Below are 23,097 nucleotides of genomic sequence, written 5' to 3' on the forward strand. Positions count from 1 at the left end.
CTATCAGTCAATTAATAACATCCGGACTCTACGCGCTCCTGAAAATAATTAAAGAGCACGCCGCTCTTTCGATTTGTTTCACTACGACAATTTAAAATCAAGAAAGTTGCGGAATATATTTCGCTTTGAATTATGCTGTTATGTTTCGCTCCACGTCAATCAATTAATGATTTAATATAAAAATGTCAAATAAAAATTTTGTTGAAGTAACACCTCCTTGTAACTAAATAAGGACTACGAAGCTGTTTGTTATTTGTTTGCATCGTTGAAGCTTGCTCTACCTACGCACCGTCGACTAACGTTTAATCATTTAATCAACGGCTCTTTCTATTTTCTACCTACTTCACATTCTGACAAACGTTGTCACTTTGATTACGCGTTTGCGACACCCTCCAATCGCTCTTTGCACGCGCGCAAATCTCTGCTTTATGCGTTACGTGATGCATTTCCTCGGGCGCAAAATATTCTCACCGACGCGATATCGTTCAGCGCGAAGAAGTTAATTATAGTTCGCAGGACAATAATAACCGGGATGGATACATTTTATTCGTCATATGCGTGAGTCTCGCGTTTCTTTTCGAGAGAGAAACAAGATTTTCAAATCGCTACCTATTACAATACTGTACGGTCCATCGGAAGAACCGAAGGATGTTCGTGGTTCAGCGAATCATATAAAGGACGAGATGCATATGGTCCTCGTTAATGGTTACTGGCGCGGACTGCCAGAGCTCTGATCGCGGTTTGGCCTCCATTATGTTGTGAATCATGCGTGAAGTAATTTACCTGGCACTTTTTGCGCGAACATTGGTTGTAACGAGAAAGATGGTAAAGAAAGAGAAACCGCCGCAATCGATTGACCGCAACACGGTTTGCTCGACTTCCAAATATAACGCCGATTGTTTTTCAATCAGTTCCCCGTAATGTTTCACAAGTGTGCTCTAGACACGTCGCGAGACATCGCAAAACATACTTTCGTGAATGAATGTTTTTGAAGCTGAGATCGTGAGAAGACGAACTGGAATTCAATTATTTCATGATGTAAAAAGACCAGGTAAAACAATTTCAAGGATGCCCAGTAATTTCAAGGATGCCCAGTCCAAGTTCGTTCAGCTAATCAGAAATTTGTAAAAAGCAATATCTACATCATGAATTATCATCTTCTTACATCATGGATTATTTAATATTTTATTATAATAAAATTTATATACACACACACACACACATCATATTAATTGCCCTAATATAATATAGATACGCCTTTTTGCTACTTAAAAACATTTTGTTGTTCGAATATTAAAAATGAAGTAAATAAATAAATTTCTAATCCTCATTTCATTTTACAATTAGATTAATTGGGAAGAAATGATAGAAATTATATTGGAATATAAATCTTGTGTCTTTGATCTATCTTATTAAATGTAACTTATATGTTTTTTATATGTAAAGAGGAGAAAGTGATAGTAAGTATTACTTTTTTTGGATTCGTTGTTGATCCCACCTGTCATCCTTACACCTGTTTCTTGGAATTACTTATAATTAATGGTAACGTTAATGACCTTTCACGGACTACTGAATGCATGACATGCAGAGCACGAAGTTATTTGTTATGCGTGTCACAACTCTTTTCATTGTCAAACTTCATAGTTGCTAAATCTATCTTTTTCTCTCTTTCAATACATAAATCTAAAGCGGAGAATAAATTTATTAAAAACGCGTTTAGCTATCCACGATTACAATTTCGTGATACAACATTTAATATCTTTTAGAGATTTTTTTTATTTTATGTCTTATGAACACATTTTGAGATAATTATATTTATTGAACGCGATTTTGTGTGTGTGTGTGTGTGTGTGTTTTATGCGTAAAGAACATTAATATTGCGATAATCAAAAGTGCGATTGTAAATGCGGCATTTAAATTTGCGTTTATTTCCTATCTGTTGATGTTGAAATGCGCATGACACAATCTAATGTCAATTTGCCGCTAGAATGATTTGAAACAGTTGTGTTGATTAGACCGCATATAGCTGTAGTCACGAACGATTAATTTTTTTATTTACTCGAGCGTTCGTACGAAACTCGTTATGAATTCGTATTTCCGGTTTGAAGGTCATCCATGATATAAAAATTAATTGAAGTATCCGTTATACCGTCGATTAAGGTCGTTCCCATGCCCTCTCTTCATTCACGAGAATTTGTTACACTTCGCTCAGTTGATTGTCCATTCTCTTCACAATAATTTTTTTTAATAAATATGTGCCTTTGCAAATAATTTATCTACAATCTTAAAGCATTACTTTGTAATAGTTTTTACAATAATTTCAAAAGAATATTTAAAATTATATATAGTTTATAATAAGTTATATGATTAAAATGATAGAATAATAAATCTATAATATCTTTATTTTTAAAAATAAATAATAATAATATGTAAGAATTAATAAATTAAAAAGACTTTCTTACAAACGTATTGCTTCTTTTATAGAATTTCCATTGACGTAACCAGCTTTAATAAAGATTCATCCTTTTCTTTTTAGACAGCACCGTAATTACGAGCGAGGTCCTTCAAGGTTACGATCCTCAGTTCATGGTAGGCTGTTACTTTCCTGCAGACTTCCAGGGCGAATTCGTGACGCAGGTGAGCGGAAAGGGTGTTGAAGGCATGGCGAACGCGCCCATTCAGTATTCTGCCATTAACATCACCTTCAACGCGATACCGGTGTGGGGCTATTGCCACAAGAGGGTCGGCGATAATGTACTGCTAATAGACAGGTCAGTTAACTCGACGAATCACGGACATTTCCTGCAACAAGGCAAATGTCAGTTCAACTTATTGTTAGCGAGCAATTAGAAAAGTATTTCGAATGTAGTTCGAACAGTTCTTACAGGAGTTATCGTTAAATCGTGGAAAGCATGAACATATTTAACCTTACAATGTTATCCTATGAATATGTTATTTAACCTTACTGTTATCGCTATGAAATCATACAGTATTGTTATCGATAATAAATTTTACGTACTTTTAATTAATGTAACATAAATTTTCGTACATTTTGTGCATTTTTGACAAAGTGACAAAATATTTAATTATAATCTAGATATTTATTTTTATAAACACACATAGCCTAATTATTAATTTAAAAGAAAAGAAAGAATAAATACTCTATAAAATTTAATCCTGAAATAATATGGAGGATGTAGTTTAATTGTGTTTATTTCCTCATAACTCTTAAATAAAATATATATCTAATAACACAAAATTGTTTAAACATTGAAATTACTTATCACGCTCTCTGTTATAATACTGATTATCAGAAAATCCAAACTGATGTACAACGGAATTTTAAAACAGAATTTTTTAAAATTTATCTCCCTCTATCTTTTAGCAGATGGGACTTCAGATTGAATAATGACATTGAAAGCATAATTTGGTGCTCAATTATTTCACTCCTTGTACAAATTTATGTATTGGATAGAATTAAATTAAACTTTTTTTTAATAAAAAGTTTTAATTTTCTTATTTAACATAGAAGAAACAATTGGCGTTAATCTTCAAGAACGTAAATGTTTAAAAATGTTTTAATTTAAAGTTTTAAGAAACAGAAATTTTTAAATGGTGAATTCAATTTATTGATGATGTTTCCTGAAATTATTTGATCGATACATAGTTCGCCTCTTATTGCCTCTATCTTTAGTAACTTATTTCTTTTTTTTCATCTGCACTGTACTACCGTTTTATTTACACTCTCATAACTTCGATTTTGCGTCTTATCGCACGCCCTATATAACTGAATTATCATGATGCGATATATTTTTTCATCTTTATCAGTCTCGTGCGTTAAAATCTCCATGCTGAAGCGTTAAAGTCTTAAAGTCGCAAACGATTGTTGCGAAAGTTTACAGACGCATAAAAGTTCGAAGCGCAGCCATAAATATCAAAGTTTTGAGTTACTGGCAACGAGAAAGAATGGAGCTGATCGGAACGTACATTACGTTTGGAGGGCGACGGCATCGAGGTAAGTCGAGATAGTCGACTCACAATTAGGAGTAACGGTGTATTCACAGAACGATGCACTGCAATTAGAATGCCATCATATCTGCAGCGCTTGTCGCACATGTAAATAAAGTTAACGGGGCACAGTGTGAAACAGTGTTGAAAGAACATAGTACTCGTTGCTACGCGCGTGTCTAATTATGTAAAATCTCTTGTATAGAATCTTCTCGCATTCTTGTTAACACTTGCAGTGCTCTGGCATTGCATGCCAAGAAGTTTAATGCTAAGATTATATGTGAGATTTTTTAATTATGTACATATCATATCTCCAGGTCCACATTAAAGTAATAATAATATGCGTATATGTATGTAAAATTGAATATCTTTTTGTTTAAATAAGTATACAGTGAATTCTGTTTTAAGGATTTTACAGATTATTGAGATGTATATATAAATTATAAAAAACAATTAGCACGCAATAACAATATTTAATTTTTGCTAATGTTAGAAATTCGACGGGATATTTAGATCTGTTAGAAACATGCGCGACTTTGGCTTTCTATATAAGTCGCTGCAAGTCTAGACGAGAGAATGTCGACGGATCATGAACGTGTAAGATAGGACTTTTCCTGCGAAAGAGGCAAAAATTCACCGACGAAGACGACCGAGGAATATTGTCGTCACGGGAAATGGAAAGGGTATGAAGGGGTTAAAGTTAAATTCGCCTACTGATGTCTCTCCGGGGATGTCGCGACGTCTACGATTCGTCTGAAACGAAAATAGCTGGCTCTTCAGACAACGTCAGACACAAACGCGCGTATCTCACGAGCCCAGGCTAATTCCAGAAAGAGCTGTAAAACGAAAAGGAAATGGCGAAACGTGCATCCTTCTCGATCCAAAACGATGTAATTTCGGCACTTACCCTTTTCGAGATCTTATTTCCATTGGGGATCATTATAAAGTTAAAGACTAAATTAATCTAAAGCAAAACTACGAGAATTAGATGGTTTATTTAGAAATTAATATTTCGTTAACTTTTACGAAAATTATAAAATAGTTCATAAGTTTTAGACTTAATTTTTTTTATCAGAAATAACGCTAGATATTGTTCGTGAGCACTTTTTAAGATACACCCTATATAGTAAATTTATTTCATTTTATTCTATCAACTCATCACAAAATATCCAATGAGGAATGACAATGGAATTTTGATTCGACGTCGATTCGATATCGATTCTTTTGTCATTTCTCACTGAGTAACAGCTACTTCTTTCTGCAATTTTTCTATTGTTATTCTATATTTTATATATAGAATATATATTTATAAGAAACAAAATGGAACAAATAGATGTGAATTGTTTTACTATTTAAAAAATTTCATTTTGTAAGATTCAATGCTGTCTCATAGAAATCCGAAGCTCTCGCGCCAATCGATAGCTCTCCGATGCATCTGGATGCTCACGAAGCAATGTGGGTGTTGTCCGGCCAAGTATGCATAAATTGGCATACACGTGAGAGCCCACCCTCTTCTTCTTCTCTAGACACGATCATATACTTCGCGATTCACGTTGAATCGTTAACAAGCTATCGCGTCATGAATATTCCGAGAAATCGTATCTCCAATTGTCTCGTTACTTCTCTCGCCGTTGCATTTACGATTCGGAAAATTATTATTTTTGATTTCAAGCGTCATTAACTTTACTGACACAAAAACAGATTCATAAAACGAGCATAATAAATCATTCGTCTTTCAATAATTATTATACATTTTGACACGATATTATGCATTGCGATAATTACCACAAATTCGATCTTTTACTTGTTACTTGTTACTAACTAATTAAGTAATTTATCAATCATGCATCATAATCTTCCCCGAAGAATTTATAAAAGTGCCATAAACTTGCTTAGAATGACATGTATATAACTGTAATCAACAGTCTGATCATTCAGGCAATTTGTTAATTGCTCGAGATTTGTTCGCTGCTTAATTGCCCTGCATTTTTCTCTCTTGATCGTGTTTAATCGATTGTGCGTCTCTCTCTGTAACTGCTCTCTCTTTTACGTCGTTACGCATATATTTAAATGATGTTGACGTTTATGCCCGTCCTATAAGGATAACTGGGACCAACCCGCAGTTATTAGCAATAATCGCGATGCTCAATAATCTGCCGGAACGAAAAGCAACGTATGTAAAAGCCGTATGCAAAATTCACGTAAATTATATCTTTATAAGCGCGCGGTAGTTCGTAATGATTTCACAAGGCGAGATCATTGTATTTCACATCCGCCGTGACAATTTCTTTCAGAGTCATCAGCGAATGCATGATGAAATATACGGCAGATTGGGTTCACTTAATTGGTTTGCGCGTTTGCCGAGATAATATGGTATACCAGTTTACATCGTTCATTATAAATAGTTATTAATATTCAAAAGAGAGAGAGAAAGATGCGTTATTTAAAGCACAAAAATTACCTACATCTTAATCACAAATTGTGTAAATGTGAGCTGTTTTCTAAAACGAGATAACATTATCTGTAAAAGACAAGAAGAGAAAATAGTATTCAGTGCGTTTCTCACCTTGGTGAAATGAATGGCATGATTCACGAAACGTTAGTAATGGATTACGGTGAATGAATAACCCACAAACCCTTTGACACGGATATTTTCCTTTCTAAATACTCGTGAAAGTCTCAAAAGTATTGACAAGAAAATAAAATTTGGAACTTACTGTTTTTTTAATTGTATTTATTACGAGATTGTGAAAATTTGTCATTTCTATAATAACAAAAAAAGCGATTTTTCTTCGAAAACATTACAAAGTATTTTGTTGCACATTGAAAAAAGAGTCTGATAATAACTATCAAATGTTGAATGATTTATGCCAATAATAAATAATTTCAACCAAGTGTTTGATTAATATAACCAAAAAATTTTAATATTTTTCTAAGTATTTAATAAATATTAACATATATATAAACATGACAATAAACATAATTAATCATTTAATACTTATTATATAAATATTTAGAAAAGTAAAATTATTTTTGGGTATATTAACTGAACATTTGATTGAAATTATTTTACTCAATATTTTTGATTGTTATTACCAGACTTTTTAATCCAAATGATGTTTTACCAGCTAAAAAACGGCGACGTTCACTCGTGAATCGTCCGGTATAATATGCGCTTATGTGTTTCATGGCATAACAACAGTCGCTATGCCTAAGTCAAGAAACGGCATCGGCATCAAAAGAGAATATATCGTCGCCAGAGATGCAAACTCGTGAGTTGAACGGGCCCTACCTTTAGCGATCGGATAGAACAGAGGGCTCGTTTTTCTTTCTCCTTTCCTCTCTCGTTGCATACCATCTTCTACCATTAATCTCCGTGAAGACGGAGGAGTGACTAGCTCGCGAAGGTGGTGTGGCCTCTCCTCCAGTTTCCATGTATCTCAACCTTCGTGTTGAACGTCGTCGACAATGCGACGAACGAACACTCCTCTGGGATGTCCGCGCCGAGAAAACGACAAATCCCATGTTCCTCGTACTGGCACCACACAGCGGCTCATTTGTCACTCTAATTGCGTGGCACAGGGTTTCCTGGATTCCGTCGTCGTTGACAATTGAATCGGTCATTAATGAAACTGCTACAAACGGATTCGCTCGGAAAGTCACTCGCGAGAAGCGGCTGTCCGCGAGAAATGCCTTTTTAATGTCACCTTTGATGCAGTTATTATATTACCATGATTACAATAGGATATTAAATGGTAGTTTCTTTATATGAAATTACGTTTTTTTTTGTTTTCTATAGTATGTTCGTATGACGATTCATCGTCGCTCTTGTGAGACTAGCCTTGTACGATGCGTGCGCCGTTATGCAAATTCGATTCGAATGCAATACGCGATTTACATTTCGGGTCAGTGGGATATCGCGGTCGGATGATGATGATGATGACAGTCCATCCCATGGAAAGTGAACGCAATTCCGATCGTGCGTAATTCGATAGACGGTAGCGCAAAATAAAGTAGCGTGTTACAAACGATTATAAAGTACAAACGTTTCCGAAAGAAATAATAATCGACAGGGAAATCGACTTACCAACCAACAAGTTATCACGTCTTTCGTGTCTTAAACTTGTTTTGCGAACGGCGTGGCATCTGATGCTCGGATTTGCGTGCAGTCTGAATTGCAGTTCGTTTTATGCAAATGTTTTATGCATCCTACCGCTTTGATCGCGTTATACGGAATACAAAAGTTAACGCGTTAATTAATAATGTTCCGTAGGCTATTCATAACGAAATCTAAGTATACCTTATTATTCTGATAAGAAACCATCCGATCGAAACGTGAGATAAAAAATGAATACTATTATAGGAAGAAACCACACACTCGAAGGAGGAAGCGTAGATCAAAGATATTATATAATTGCATGAAATAGAAATTGATGGGAAAGAAAGTAAATTTTAGTGCAAATTTATATTAAATTTTAAAATACACATTTTCTGAAACAAAAAGTATCTCCAAATTATTTTTCGCTAACGAGTAAAGATCAAGAATTTCGTCTTTTACATCTAATCAACTAGTCTATTCAAAGAATTTATCGAGATCCTAAAAAATATAATTTATCAATTGTAATTATATATATAGTATGACATATAATACTATGACATAATTGCATAGATTCGAATGCTTAGAAGAATTAAACAATAGGTTACCTAGCGATATATTACGTCAAATTTGACACAGAATCGCAAAGGATTAACGATTCTTGAGCAGTTCGCAGCATCTGCTTAAGAGAAACTTGGAACGACGACATTAGAATGTATCAAATAGTATTTTATCGAGATCAAGAAATTCAAGAAATCATGTCTTGATTTTATCTTGAAGCAAGATCAAAACAAAAAATTGGAAATTGATTACAAAACAAGAAATTATCAAGACCAAGATTTCTTGATAATAAATAAAGAAATTTCTTGAAATTTCTTGAATTTCCGTTTTTATTTTTAATACTTTATTATTTTAATATTTTATTATTTTATTTCTGATTTAAAAAGTTTTGAATAAGTTAGTTTCAACATTTTCAATTATATTTATTGGTATTTATAACAGGTTATATTAATATAAAAATGTATATTCATACATTTTCAGTAAATAGCAAAATAGCATATGAGCAGAGTGTAAATCAATTATTGAAAAAGTGAAATCTCTGATTTAACCAAATTAAATTATACTCACTGATACATCCTTGTTGTGCCAGATATTAATCTTTATGTAAAAAAATATATATAAAATTAATATTGCGAGATTACTTGCAAAAGTATATTATGTATAAACATTTGCGTACTTTTACTAATAGCATCAATTAAATCAGGAATGATTTAAAATATAGTAATAATAATAATTATTATTATATCTAATAATCTTAGGAATCTAATAATCTGAAATAGAGTTACATTTGGCAGTAACCTCATGATATTAAAAATGATAATTTGAGAAATATTTTTAATCTTTATTAATAGATTTGTGCATAATAGACATTATAAGCACACTTTTAAACCATAAATTTAAATATAATAACTACGAGACGACTCGACATTCAATTTGTACCTATGTTTTCTTATTATCTCTTACGACGTGACGTAGTCAAAGAGCCATAAGGACTCTGTTTAAAAAAATCAAAAAATTTCAAGAAATTCAGGATTCTTGAATTCCAGACAAGAAATACAATGTCAAGAAATGGTCAAGACAAGAAAAAAGACAAGAAATTTCTTATTTTGAAAATCAAGACAAGACAAGAAATGCTCTTTAAGACAAGAAATCTTGTCTTGATGAAACACTAGTATCAATTTCTTCGACAAATACTTCGAATTCAGAATGCAAGAGTGCTCGCATAAATTTGCTCCGCGTATGGGCAAAACCTATCGTGTGACATTCCAGTTGGCGAATAATATTTGAAGGGCTCCCGAGAGCTCTAGTGTTCTCTCGATGCTGCTTTGTGCGAGAACGAGATCCTATATATGGCAGGATCCGGTGACTACGGGACCGACGATAAACGGGCTCACACGCCCGTTCCCACAGGTTGCATAATATCGGCGCGACAGCTATTGCCTCGGAGGTACAATTATACACGCAAGTATGCGGCGAAGTTGTAAACTCACTCGCGTACACTTGCATATGGACGGTCGAGAGGCATGTCGATTGCATTGATTCGCAGTTCCTGGTGTCATTGTGTTACTCTATGCTCATTAGATCAGAAAATTGATCGAGATACTTATAATATACTGTTATTATATTAATGCGTCAGATCTTTCACGCTTGGGTGAAGACACAAGAAAAGGAATATGTACAAGAAGTGGAAGGAAATTGATGAATGGATGCAAAATTATATCGAGAAAAATTCGAAAGAATCAGAAGATTCTGATCATATCAATCTGAATTTTGGTTAATTAGAATTATAATAGATTAAATCAGGAAATTCTTATTTGTTCATTTTTAACTAGAATTCCAATTAATGCAACTTTCCTTTTCCAGCTTATGTATCTCAGGATAATTTGAAGTATGGGTATTTTTATTATATATTTAAATTGGAATCATTTTGTTACTCTACATTTGTAAATATACTTATAAAAAGGAATATGTATAAAAATACATGTATAAAAGTAGAGAGAAATTTATTGAAGGATGTAAAATTGTATGTGTCAGAATAATTAAAAAATGTGGATGTAGGTATTTATTATATAATTAAAATGGGATCGTTACATTAATTTCTATATACAATGTTGAACTCCGAACAACATTTCTAGAACATTTCTAAAATGTAATCCTTTATAATGCAAATTTCCGCTTTCGTCTATGTAGTTACTCTAATAGCTCACAATTATTTAAATAACATCTTCACCATGATGGCGATTTTGTGGCGCGAATACACGGTACACACTCTAGATACTGTTGAACAAATGACTCCTCCGCAATCACTGTCATTTTCATAATCGTGTGTGAAAAGCAAGTAGATAGCGGTCGCGATAGCGCGACGGTAAAACGTGCCCCTCTCTCTCTCTCTCTCTCTCCCTCTCTTTCTCCCTGCGTACTGGTTCCCATATAATCTTGCACAAAAGTTGCTCGTTTCTACTAAACGTACTTTCTCAGACGGTCTGAACTTTTATCTCACTTTTCTTTTTACTTTATTTGCTTTTCTTTATCTGCCTTTAAACACTATCTTTTCGAAAGTCAATATTTCCAGTCATCATATTTCCAGTCAAGAAAGACCGGTGATGTGCATGATCTTTCAACGATGTGACAAGTTCCAGCTGTAGATAGATCAAAAAATTTTTAATCGACCGACAAAGAACAGATCGCTATTTTTCATATCTATTTAGTTTTGAACATCTCGCCCGATCAAATGTCTTTGCGTTTCTAATTTGATCTTGAGATGTTGCGTGTCGCTTCTTCGAGTCGTTGACATCGCGCAGTACAAGAATAATGTCCTTGTTCTTTTCTCTTTCCTCTTTCCTCTTTTTTTTTATGTGTCATTGTCCACTTCCTGCGTTAGAGTAAATCGCGTTAATTCACGAGTGGCTCGTCACGAGAGTACTTACTAATAGTGCTTTAATCGGCCCTATCGCGCCATCATTATTGTCCGCCATTAATGTCGTCTTATATCAGCATATCTTTATTTCGTGAGAAATTCGTAAATTTCAAAGAGAGGAAGCGCGAATATTAAAACGCTGATACAAGAACAGATACTTACGATAAGATATTTACGATAGGACTGGCGTCTTTTACGCGCGACTCGTAAAGATGTCATTTCTTCGCATTCGCATTTTTTTAGTGAAAAATAATAGTTCTAGTTTTCAAACAAATTTAAATTAATGGGTATAAATCAAGGGTTTTAAAGTCGCAATCCGAGATTATACTCGTAAATTCAATCTCAATTAAAGATTATTAAGGCGGGATATTCGGAATTTTCTTTTAAGACTCTCAAAGCACAATCTGCTAATTCTAACGTGCTGATCGAAATAAGGGAATCGAGAGAAATGAAGCTCCTTCATTATTTCTTACTCGCTGATATTACGGCGCTAGCATCATCGTCTTGTTATTCCAGAGTCAGCATTATCAGCACATCCGGGATGTAGTTATACTTTATATCTTGTAGTTTAGTTAGTTTTTCCCCAGTAGTTCAGTTCTTATTGATTTTTCAATTTCTCTGTATGTAATTCTTGGTCGCAGGATTAACGTGATATAAATTCTGCAAATAATGCTGTTTCCATCTTCAAGGCGACACGTGGCAAGAATGTTACACTTATATAAGATATTATAATTATGATTATCAATGCATCTTTTGTAAGATTAATCGCCAATATATTATACATAGTCGAGTATTTAATTTATAAGTCGATGGAAAAATGTAAATAAAATTTTGAGTATTATGCCTCTCTTAAATTTACAAATAATAGAATTTCGTGCCAATTTTGGCTTTCAAGCCAATTTAAATGTTCTTAAGTTAATTTCTTCAGCGAAACTTTAATCTCTAGATCTTAATCTAGACTTAAATACATCAAGGCCCGTTTAATGGTTATATCTTAAAAATTACAAAGAATAGATGATATCAAATAAAAAGCCTTAATTGTTATTTACGCACTAAAAAGATGGAACGTGAGAATCGTGTCTTATAATAATACGTTACGTATAAATCACGGAATTATGATTCTGCTAACGCAATTCATGGTATTCGTTTGCTGCAGGTTTAACGACAAAGATTGCATACGGTGTTTCCGGCTGCAAAGGAGATCGCGGAATGTCATTGAGATGTTCGCGGAAACTTTCAACAGGTGTTACACGCACGAGTCGGCCGCCTTAGCCTCCTGCAGCGCACTGAACTCTATTTCAATCCTATATCGTAAGTAAAAGCCGGATTTTTCTCAATAATTTAATTTCAAGGCAGAGACTGCGACGTATGCCAAATTAAGTATCTTACGAGTCATATTTATGATAATAAATACGATCTTATAAAATACCAAGCGATCTAGCTGGATAATCTTGCTTTTTCTCACGCTCAAGTAAGTCATATTGCTAATGCGAATTAATGCGACTTTTTGTACTTGTCGAACGAACTTTGATCGTGTAGTATAACTCGCTTACTTTATTGCTGAAAAAATTAAACGAGCGTGGAACAACGTGACAGTGTTTCGTTTAATTCTACTATTATTTCTATCAACCAGAAAATTAGCAAATAGTTAAGAAGCTAATTAACAATGTGTTCTTAATAAAGATACATATATTTGATTGGTATTTTCCTTAAATATCTGGCGTTTTGATTGAAAAAAATTATTTACAATATATTCATTTTTTGATAGTTATAAACAATCGAAAAAATTGGGTTGGATCTGCCACACTTAAATGTATTATTCCCGTAACGTTTGAGAATTAAGAATATATAACTGTAAAATAAAATTTAAAAATAAAATAAATATAGAAAGAAATATTGTATCAGAGACATTTATATAAATTTTTTGCACCGAGCAACTTTTTATAATTTCTGTTAAAACATATTCGTAAAATCTATAAAATGTGAATTAGATATATGTGAATTAGATATATGTTTAATTTCTTAATTTCTTGCGTGCTCTCTTTTCTTTTTGGTGTTTAAAAAAAAAGTATGAAGCGTGCGATAAGGCAACATTACGGAAAGGCAACATTACGTTTGATCTATACAAATTAATTACTCGCATTATTTACGCATTATTTACTCGCGAAGAATTCGCGAGCTTCCGATTTATCAGATGGATGAATTACGATGTGACCTCCGCGTACGGAGAATCAAGTTCGGCGTACTCCTTGGCGAATTAGTAATCCTCGATAATTAGCGTTAATTGTTCACGAAGCGGGAAGAAATGATGAGCGGGAAGAAATGATGATTACATAACGACGCGGAAACAATGGGCCTCGCGCCATGTAAAACGCACAGCACGCACGTCGCGTGTTAAACGCACACACATCGCGTGAGTTTCTCACGCGCCTATCAATTAAAATGCTCTTAAGGATGATTGGCCCGTTTATATAATTATTTATACGACCGGGAGGTCCGGTAAATTCCAGTAGCGCGGTCACTGAAGACGCAACAAGAAAAATTGCACCAACAGTGGAAATTTCATTCATCTTCTCTTGATGCAGGAACACGTTTGACAAATGAAAAAGAAAGTCATAAATTTGTGTATGTGTGAAATATAAAGGTGAGAACAAATCTGTAGCATAACCGAACGGAAGATGATTTCTCAGGTAGCAAGCTGATATTATTTATGTTAGTGACATCAAAATGACAACGAATAATATCAGTCTGCTATTTAAATCCTTTTTATCTTTTCTGTATAATTATTAATTATTAAATATAAATAAATATAAATAAATATATTAAATATAAATTAAATATTTATATATACATTTTTTTTTCACATGTGAGTGAACATTTAAAAATTTTAAAATGTAATCTGTTTTAACTTTATTAAATACCAAGGATTAATAAAATAAAATTTTGTGCTTAAAATATATCTACTAATAGAGTAACCGAGAAATTATACAGTTTTGCTATTTAACACTGCTTGCGCTCTTGCAAACGCACAAGATTTTCACACATTAATGCACAGCAGCGCGCACATGTTCGCGTTCATCGTTATTATTTCCCTAATGAAGATGATTGATGTCGATTAATGTCGATTCCTTGACTTCCGGCGCATTATCAAACGTGTTCACCTGTGGCGGCTCCCAAGAAATTGCACACCTGTCTTCGCGACGCAACCGAAACGGCCGATCGGTAGCGAGTCGAGCTTGATTCCGTTCATAATTCTGGTTTCACGCTTTGATCCGTGTCGCTGCACGCGAGAAGTTTTACGGGAACCGAAAATGCGAGCCGGTGGTCCAGCGGAAGAACATGATCAAACATCCGTGCGTGAAACAAATCTCTCGGCAAGAGATCTCCTGGAAAGATTCAGGAACGATTTCGGTAAAAATGCCGAACCAATAAGGAGCAAATCACCGATGTGTGAAGAATTCGCATCTGGTGAATTTGCTCACGAAAACACACTGATAGCAATATCTTTTTCAATCTGAAAAGGAAGCTAAAGTTAAGTTGGAAAAAAAGGATGTGCTTGTAATCGAAAAACGTGCGGTAATAATTAACTTTCTTTTTTATTTTGAAATAATCTTTCTTTGAAATTTCCAGTTTATCCAGTTTAATCTATTTTTATCCTTGTAATAATAATAATTCCTCAAATACACAGATTCGCGTGTGTTTTAAATCTATAAATAATTGTAATTATTACAACAATTTTTTAATGGAGAAGATAGACATTTTTATTTTACAGCAATTGGATCTTTAAAGGATCGATTGATATTTTGATAAAATCGTAAATGTTTATAGATAAATTTAAATCTATAAAATACAATCTGATTTCTATGATGATGAAAATTTGTTGCTAAAGCTTTGATAAGATATACTCTAGAATTTTTTCAGAGTTTCAAATCCAGAATAATTTAAAAAATTGTTATTTCTTGAAGACTTTTATTGCTGACGGAATCAAACAGGTTAAAATTCATATTGCTAGTGGAGGATTAATAATTATATAATAATTCACGTTTCTTTGTTTATATTTTTGATATATTTTTAAATACACTGAGACTATTCGAAAATAGAAGAGCATTCCTGAAGAGTTTCTGAAATAATTTCTCACATCGAATCTTTGTCGTGTTCATTCCTGTTTCTCCTTTTCTTTTCCTGAATTGTGATGGTAGACGCAGCAATGTCAAGCCAGTATCGTCAGGTACCCGTCGGAAGCGTGGGAGTGGCCTGTTCCCAAAAGGTCCTTGTCCTAATCGTCTTGTCATAGAAGCGAAGGACACTACGACACGCAATATACGGTCGCTAATAAAGGAAAAAAATATCTTGCGGGTTTTTTCATTTCGCCTAATTATATCGTGTTAATATCGTCAGAATGGACAAAGAAAATTAAGAACATTCTCAATTCTATGCATTCTCAATTCATTGAAAATAACTTCGCGTTGTGTTATTTACGTTTTTTGTAAAAATATGACGCGTTTTAATTCTTTAAAAAACTAATTAATTTTTTATTATAAATTTTTAATATCATTCACCAATTTTTTGTGCGAAAAGAATAATTTTTATTTATCGCATTGCAAACGCATTATATTTTTTGTAGAAGAAATGCTAAACAGAGACAAGAAATAAGAAATAAAATAATACTTCAACATATACATATATGTGAGGCACAATTATTTTAACAATACAATTGTATATTCCTTTATAGAGCTATAAAAAGAAGAGCTATAAAGAAGCTATAAAATTACAGTAACTTAGCGGACAATAAAGTTATGCATCAGGTATTTTCAAGTATCCTTTTACTTCCTTCTGTTGAGAAACAATTATGATTTATGTCATTCTATTCCATAGTCTCGTAAAAAGCCACGGCTTCATCTTTCTAGTTTAATTTCTAAATTTAGAACGGCGTTGTAGATCGTATAACAGCTAAAGAAACTCGCAGAGTTAACTCAATATCACTTTTTCCTCGACTTGCATTTCATCCTTTCAAACTGTTTTGCGAGATGTAATACCGCACGAAGGCAGGTCGAAGACGAGCAAAAGAATCGCGTTTGCTCGTTTCGGTCCCGGCAATATGATTGCTCGTAATTACAAGGATACGGCGAAAAGTCGAGCAGGAAGAAGTACAGAAGGCGTACAGCGTGATGATAAGATAACAGCGGAATTACTTACTACGAAATAAGATGAGAGAGGGGGAAGGAGAAGGAAATAAATTTTGTCGAGTTAAATGGATAAAAGTCGGTCCCAAGTTTAAATTAAAGTTTGTTTAAATGTGATCGACTTTGTAATTATGAATCGTAGATTGTTCTTATTATACGGATTGTCAGACAGCAACATGGAGACTTTTATTGTAGGCATCCTTTTTTTTCTCCCTCGATGATAAATACAATAAACAGATAAGACTTCAATTATGGAAGTCTATTGAAAGAAAGAATAAAAGCAAGTTTTTTTATTGTTTCCTTTCCTCTTTTCTCTTTTTAGAAATAATCGCAAAAGATAGTCACGAAGGACTGAAAAGAGAAAAAAGAAAAACGCGTAAAAAAATAATATGTGTTTACATATAGGATTTAATATCTTAACTGCTTGAAGTCCAATGATCTTTCCAATTTCTTTCTTTAAAATCATTTGAAGTTTTTCTCTTGAGATTTTTTTTTTAATGAAACTGCTGGCGTCCAAAGACTTGAAGAGATCATTGAAATATTCGCGAAATTATATTATGTTTGTATATTTATAAAATTGTTACACTTTTTTTGTGAAAATAATCTCCAATATCTTTGAAGATTCCGCCGATCTTTTTTTTTTATTTCTTCTTTATAGTCGCGATTGAAAGAGGACAAAATGATTTAAGAACGAGTGAAGAGAGCCAAAGCTTTTAGGTGGAGGAAAAGCTTTTAAGTGGTGTAGAATTTCAGCTACTTCCTGCTGATAGATCGCGTTTCTTTATAGCTTCAATGAAAAACACGAGGGTTTTCGAAAGGATTTTCGGATAAAGGCCTTCAGATTTCATCCTTTAATCTCGATTCGTGGAAAATCTGATCTCACATGATCATGTACAAACACGTTTTTATTTAAAAAAAAAAATAAGAAAAGAGAACTCAAATCGAATATGATTCTAGTGCAATGATTATATTTTATTAATTTCTCGAATCCTTAAATTATATTTTAATTTTCCGGTTATGTATAATTAACTGCAGTAATATATTTCTGTATTAAAAAAAGATTTTTTTATAAATATGTATTTTCTTATATGAAGAGCATATAGATCTAAAATAAAATATAAAATCGTCTTCAATGAATGATCATTTCCGATTTTCTGTCAACAGGAACGAAAGAAATTGATGGTTCAGCAACTCGGAGAGAATACTGCCCTATCGCTGGTCTTTATCACTTCAAATATAGCATCAACAATAACTCCGCCGTCTCGTTAGAGTGTAACACGTTCTCTTCCGAGTTCAGTAATTGTCCGGATGGATCGATCTTACAATTAAAATTTAAACGATGTAATTTCGAGAAACGCAGTAAGTTTTTTTTAAATTTCTTTGCAATTACATTAAGATAATAAATCTTTGAGAAGCAATTTATATTTAAAGAGATTCATACATTTATAAATATTTGAGCAGTCATATTAACGATCAAAATTTCATAAATTAGAATTCAGCAAAAACACATACATATGTGTTTTTCTTTTATTTGTATTGTTATCAAATTAATAATTTAAATAAAATGTTATTAATATCGTTACTCGTTAATTATTGTAATATGAAGTAACGATAAAGAAACTGCGACTTTTTCGGAAATTATCAAACATACAGCATTAATCTCGTTTTAACAGATGCCCAGTACAATTGTTTGGGCAGTTGGCCTGGACCGAATAATTCTACATATTTTGCTCTTTGGGACAGCGATGTCAACGATGGCGGGCCTCAATATAGATGCGGGGTGCGTTACATACTAAATTATTTTTCATAAGATAATAATAAAATAATATGTTTGATAAAATAATTATTTGATTAATGCATATAAAACGATATAAATATAAAAAAATCTATATTTTTCCAATAATTCAGTCTATTTAATTATGGATATATTTTGATCAAATCGATATAATATAAATTTCAAAATTATACATGTATATTTTGTGTATATATAAGAGTATTATTTATTAACACGTTGAATGCCGGATTTATTTTACTTGTTTTTCTGACGATGCCGGAATAAAATTTTCATTATTAGCTCAACATTACAATAAAATATTATATAATACAATTGAATTATACAAAATTATCATGCATAGTATGTTTATTACCTTAGAATTTATTTGAATATTTATAGAATTGTATTATTTTATACGAGTTCATATATATTTTTTTTAATTTGATAATGCTAATTTGATAATATTTGAAAATTCAAATGCTCACCAGCATGGCATTCAATAATAATTTATGATAAACAAAATATAAATTTTAGCTATATTACATTGATAACAAAAGAGGAAAAACTTACATGGCACTTAGCAGTGATTCGAGCTGCACACAGGATTTAGATAATGCAACTCATGGATACGAGACTTTGATTTTGAGCAAGAGCCTAAATCAGAAAAAGATGCCAGAATATGTGATAACCCATGTTGCTACGTAAGTACGCTACATTTTACAATTATTTAATTTTATTTTATCATTAGACATGTTCTATTGTCGTAGTTATATTGAATGAAAATCTTGAAAGATTTGTTTTGAAAAAGTGATGAAAAAAACTAATATTTGTAAAAACGTTTATAACAATCAGTATATTTCTAATATTATTAGATTCCCGAAATGGGCGCAGGGGGTGTGGGAGGAATCCCTAATAGTTAATGGTACTATGACTTTCACCGATCTCAATGGGTACAATAGTTACACATTTATCACGGTGGAATCAAACGAGGAGACTGGCCGTCATATCGTGTATTCCAAAGATCAATGGTGAGCAATTAATTTGGTTGCACTGCAGCTGTTTATATCCAGTATACTTTGTTGAAAAATGTTGAATGTATAAGACTAGAAATAAAATTATATTTATAACTTGTGTGTTTCAAACTTTATTTTAACTAACAGTGACAGTTAAAAGTAAAATAAATACTTTTTTTTAATTTTAGTGAGCAGTCCGCTTTTGTGTGTTTATTGATGAGGCAACGCAGCGAAAATGTACTGGAATTTGCATTAGGTAAAAAGAAAACTATTTTCTATATTAATTATTCCATGCAATCCTTCATTATATAACGACTCTATTATTATTATTAACGCTTTATCAAAAACTGCAACTTGTTCAATGAAATCGAAATAATATAAAATCTATACAAATAAATAGCAAAATATTAATCAAAATAATAATGATTTCAAATATGAATCTAAATAAATATATAAAAATTTTTTCTTTTTCTATTTTTCATTAATCTCTATACATCTTTATTCAATTTTGTTTCGTATGAATCTCAAGTATATTCATGCAATAATAGAAATAATATCATGTGATAGGGACGATCAACAATCCAGTAAGTTATCAAAGTGATTTATGCGACGATCCCTATATGGACAAACGGTTGTGGATGACTCAATCACGTAAGTTAAATATACTAGTTTGCAATACTTTTATAAATCATCTGTGCACTTTCATAAGTAACTTTAAAAATGCGCATTATTATTTTATATATAAATCATTTTTAAGGTATCGAACGTGTAGTGGAGTCGCCTTGTCCAATTACGGGCCAATATGTAGGAAGAATAACAGATTTGTCGGGAATGTGTGCCGAATTAAGCAGCAACTGTAACACTCGCGAAATAATGTATTTCAAAGTGAACGACTGCGAATCCGGAGAATTGTACGAAGGTGTGTATAGAATTATTTTAAAATGTAAAGAAAAATGAAAAAATATTAGAAATTAATAAATTTCACCGTTATTTTATCAAATGAAACTTACGTTTTCTTTCAAAGCGATTACGATATCATTTAATTTCTGATATTTTCTTATCTAAATTTTAATGGTCGAATAAATATTATTTTAAGCAATTTAATTTGAAAATTTACATTTTATATATAAATCATTATTTTTGTATAATAATTTACATATGTTTCCATAATATGTTTTTTCTTTTTATAACTTATAAACGCTTTTATTCACTGTTTTCAGAACGAACATATCTGTGCTTGGGACAATGGGAAGAAGACGGCGTAATGTATACCTATACTATGAGAAACGACACTGCTACAAATGAGTGTTTTGTAGGTTTGATTGTCAACGATGAGGAAATATATATTAAGGAAGCCGGTGGTCATTGTATACGAAATATAGATCCCAAACAACAAGGGATGCGTCTTTACAAAAAGGGTAAGCGCTTTATGAGATGCACCTATTCATGACTTATTCATGTATTCATATAAAATCTTTTATTTCATGATTAATAACTGATCTTTATCTGGAACATCTATATAAATCTATATAAATTCGTAGACGAATCAAAGTTATATATTTTTTTAAATATTGTAATAATAATAAATAACACATTTCTATATTACAATAATGTTTATATGTAATATTTAAGAACAATGTTATGGGAATATAATGTTTATATTGTAATATTTAAGGACAATGTTATGGGAATTCGCCAAGTCCTGCGCCAACTCCAATGAAACCGATTCCTCATAATCCAATAATGAGGATTACAACAACTTCACGTCCGAGAATATCAGGTGAGTTAGCTAAATAAGGTTAAATAAATTTTATTGTCTATTAATCAATATTTTAATTTTTGCTGCTTAAGAATATAAAATTGTCTTTAGATAAATAACTAACTATAACTTTAGATAAATAACTCGATTATCTATTCGAGAACTCTCGAATATATAATTATGAACTGATAAAGATTCTATAAGAGGAACGTTTTTATGCATTTATATAGTATGTACTATTTCATTAAATTGTTAAATAATTTATTTATTTAAACATCTTATTTGCTCGTTTTATGGTCGTTAAATTAGGATATTTTTTGCTTAAGATTATTTTTTCTATTTGAATTTATAATTCATTACTTTCTTTTCTCGATTACAGGAACTACTCGAGTGTCAGAAAATGCAGTTTCTTCATCAACTCTTTGTAGGTCGATGTCCACGACTTTTATGCTTCTCGTTGCTATGATCATCGCGATTTTGAAGGTAGCATCCCCGTATACGCTCGAATAATGACATCATTTTTACACATTTAATGAGCTAGTTAATGAATGACTTTAGTGACACTTCTGCATTTTGACTATTCTTGTCTCTAACTGACAATCGAGATGTAAGAGCCAGTTATTTATTGCAAAGATCGACGTAAAACATATTGTAGACATCGGAGAGATATAGCAAATTTGTATATCATATTTTTTCATCTCGCGCATCACTCCGCCCACGCTGCATTTCGCGAGATTTTGCTTTTTTACTACGAAATAAAAAAACTTTGATCTGCTCCATTAGTAAGTTGGCAAACGCACAGGGATTTTTATAAAAGAAAGAAAATGGCTACAGATATTTTTATCGATATTTATATATAAGACATGACGATACGTAAAAAATATATAAAGCTGTGATGTCTACAATAATATACTATGAATTTTTCGCCGATGACGAAATTACAATTGATCCCTATTGCGAATTATTACTATTTATTTAATTGATTTCAACAGAGCGAGATAGGCCACAATTTAGGTCTCAATAATCATGTCTGAACACTGCCTTGTAAGATACAGATTTCGCTGTGACTGTTCAAAACCCAAAGAGCCACTATGTGCAAATAATTTTTTACGAAACAAACATTACAAAAATATAAATGCGACATAGAAATACATAGAAGGGATTGACGGTAATTTTTTAATAATTTTGTAATAATCAATTCAACTTATTTTGATTATATTGATATTACAAAGTTAATAATAAACTTTGTAGTTATTGTGTGACATCAAATTTGTTTGAAATCAAACAAAACTTCAGACATCCCTTATATTATTTAGAGCAGAGTTGTTCAAAATAGAAACTTTTGGATTGAAATTGAAATGTGTAGATATTCATGTCTATTATCCTACTTCATTGTTATTTTATCGTAACGCGCGACGTTCGGTCTCAGAGACGACACTAGATCAAAATCGTTAAGTTTTTAATCTGTATCATTTACTGTGTTTAAAAATATTCTATTACAAATAATAATAATATTATTACTATATAATGAAATACTATTATTCATAATATATTTAACTATAAAAATACATGAATTGGTTTCACACACACACACACACACACACACACACACACACACACACACACACACACACACACACACACACACACACACACACACACACACACACACACACACACACACACACACACACACACACACACACACTACACACACACACACACACACTACACACACACACACACACTACACACTACACACACACACTACACAACTACTAACGAC

The 23,097-nt window shown here is 32.3% G+C and overlaps 1 protein-coding gene across 1 annotated transcript; it reads left to right on the forward strand.

Moving 5' to 3' along the window:
* Positions 1-1,087: 1,087 nt before the first annotated feature.
* LOC105619750 lies at positions 1,088-21,821 on the forward strand. The gene is made up of 13 exons (XM_012201268.1): positions 1,088-1,100; positions 2,537-2,771; positions 12,739-12,893; positions 17,930-18,124; positions 18,439-18,545; positions 19,074-19,240; positions 19,412-19,567; positions 19,741-19,808; positions 20,120-20,203; positions 20,310-20,471; positions 20,773-20,970; positions 21,228-21,332; positions 21,691-21,821. Exons 1-13 carry the CDS (start codon positions 1,088-1,090, stop codon positions 21,819-21,821), a joined length of 1,776 nt encoding a protein of 591 aa, XP_012056658.1.
* The last annotated feature ends 1,276 nt before the right edge of the window (positions 21,822-23,097 follow it).

Source organism: Atta cephalotes, assembly GCF_000143395.1.
Source record: "Atta cephalotes unplaced genomic scaffold scaffold00022, whole genome shotgun sequence".
In the NCBI taxonomy this organism is placed as follows: Eukaryota; Metazoa; Arthropoda; class Insecta; order Hymenoptera; family Formicidae; genus Atta; species Atta cephalotes.

Bases quoted from the DNA above. Each gene is read 5' to 3' on its own strand.
- LOC105619750 (XM_012201268.1), top strand. The intron at 18,546-19,073 runs GTGCGTTACATA...TATAAATTTTAG, and splicing joins GGCCTCAATATAGATGCGGG to CTATATTACATTGATAACAA. The intron at 19,241-19,411 runs GTAAGTACGCTA...TAATATTATTAG, and splicing joins GTGATAACCCATGTTGCTAC to ATTCCCGAAATGGGCGCAGG.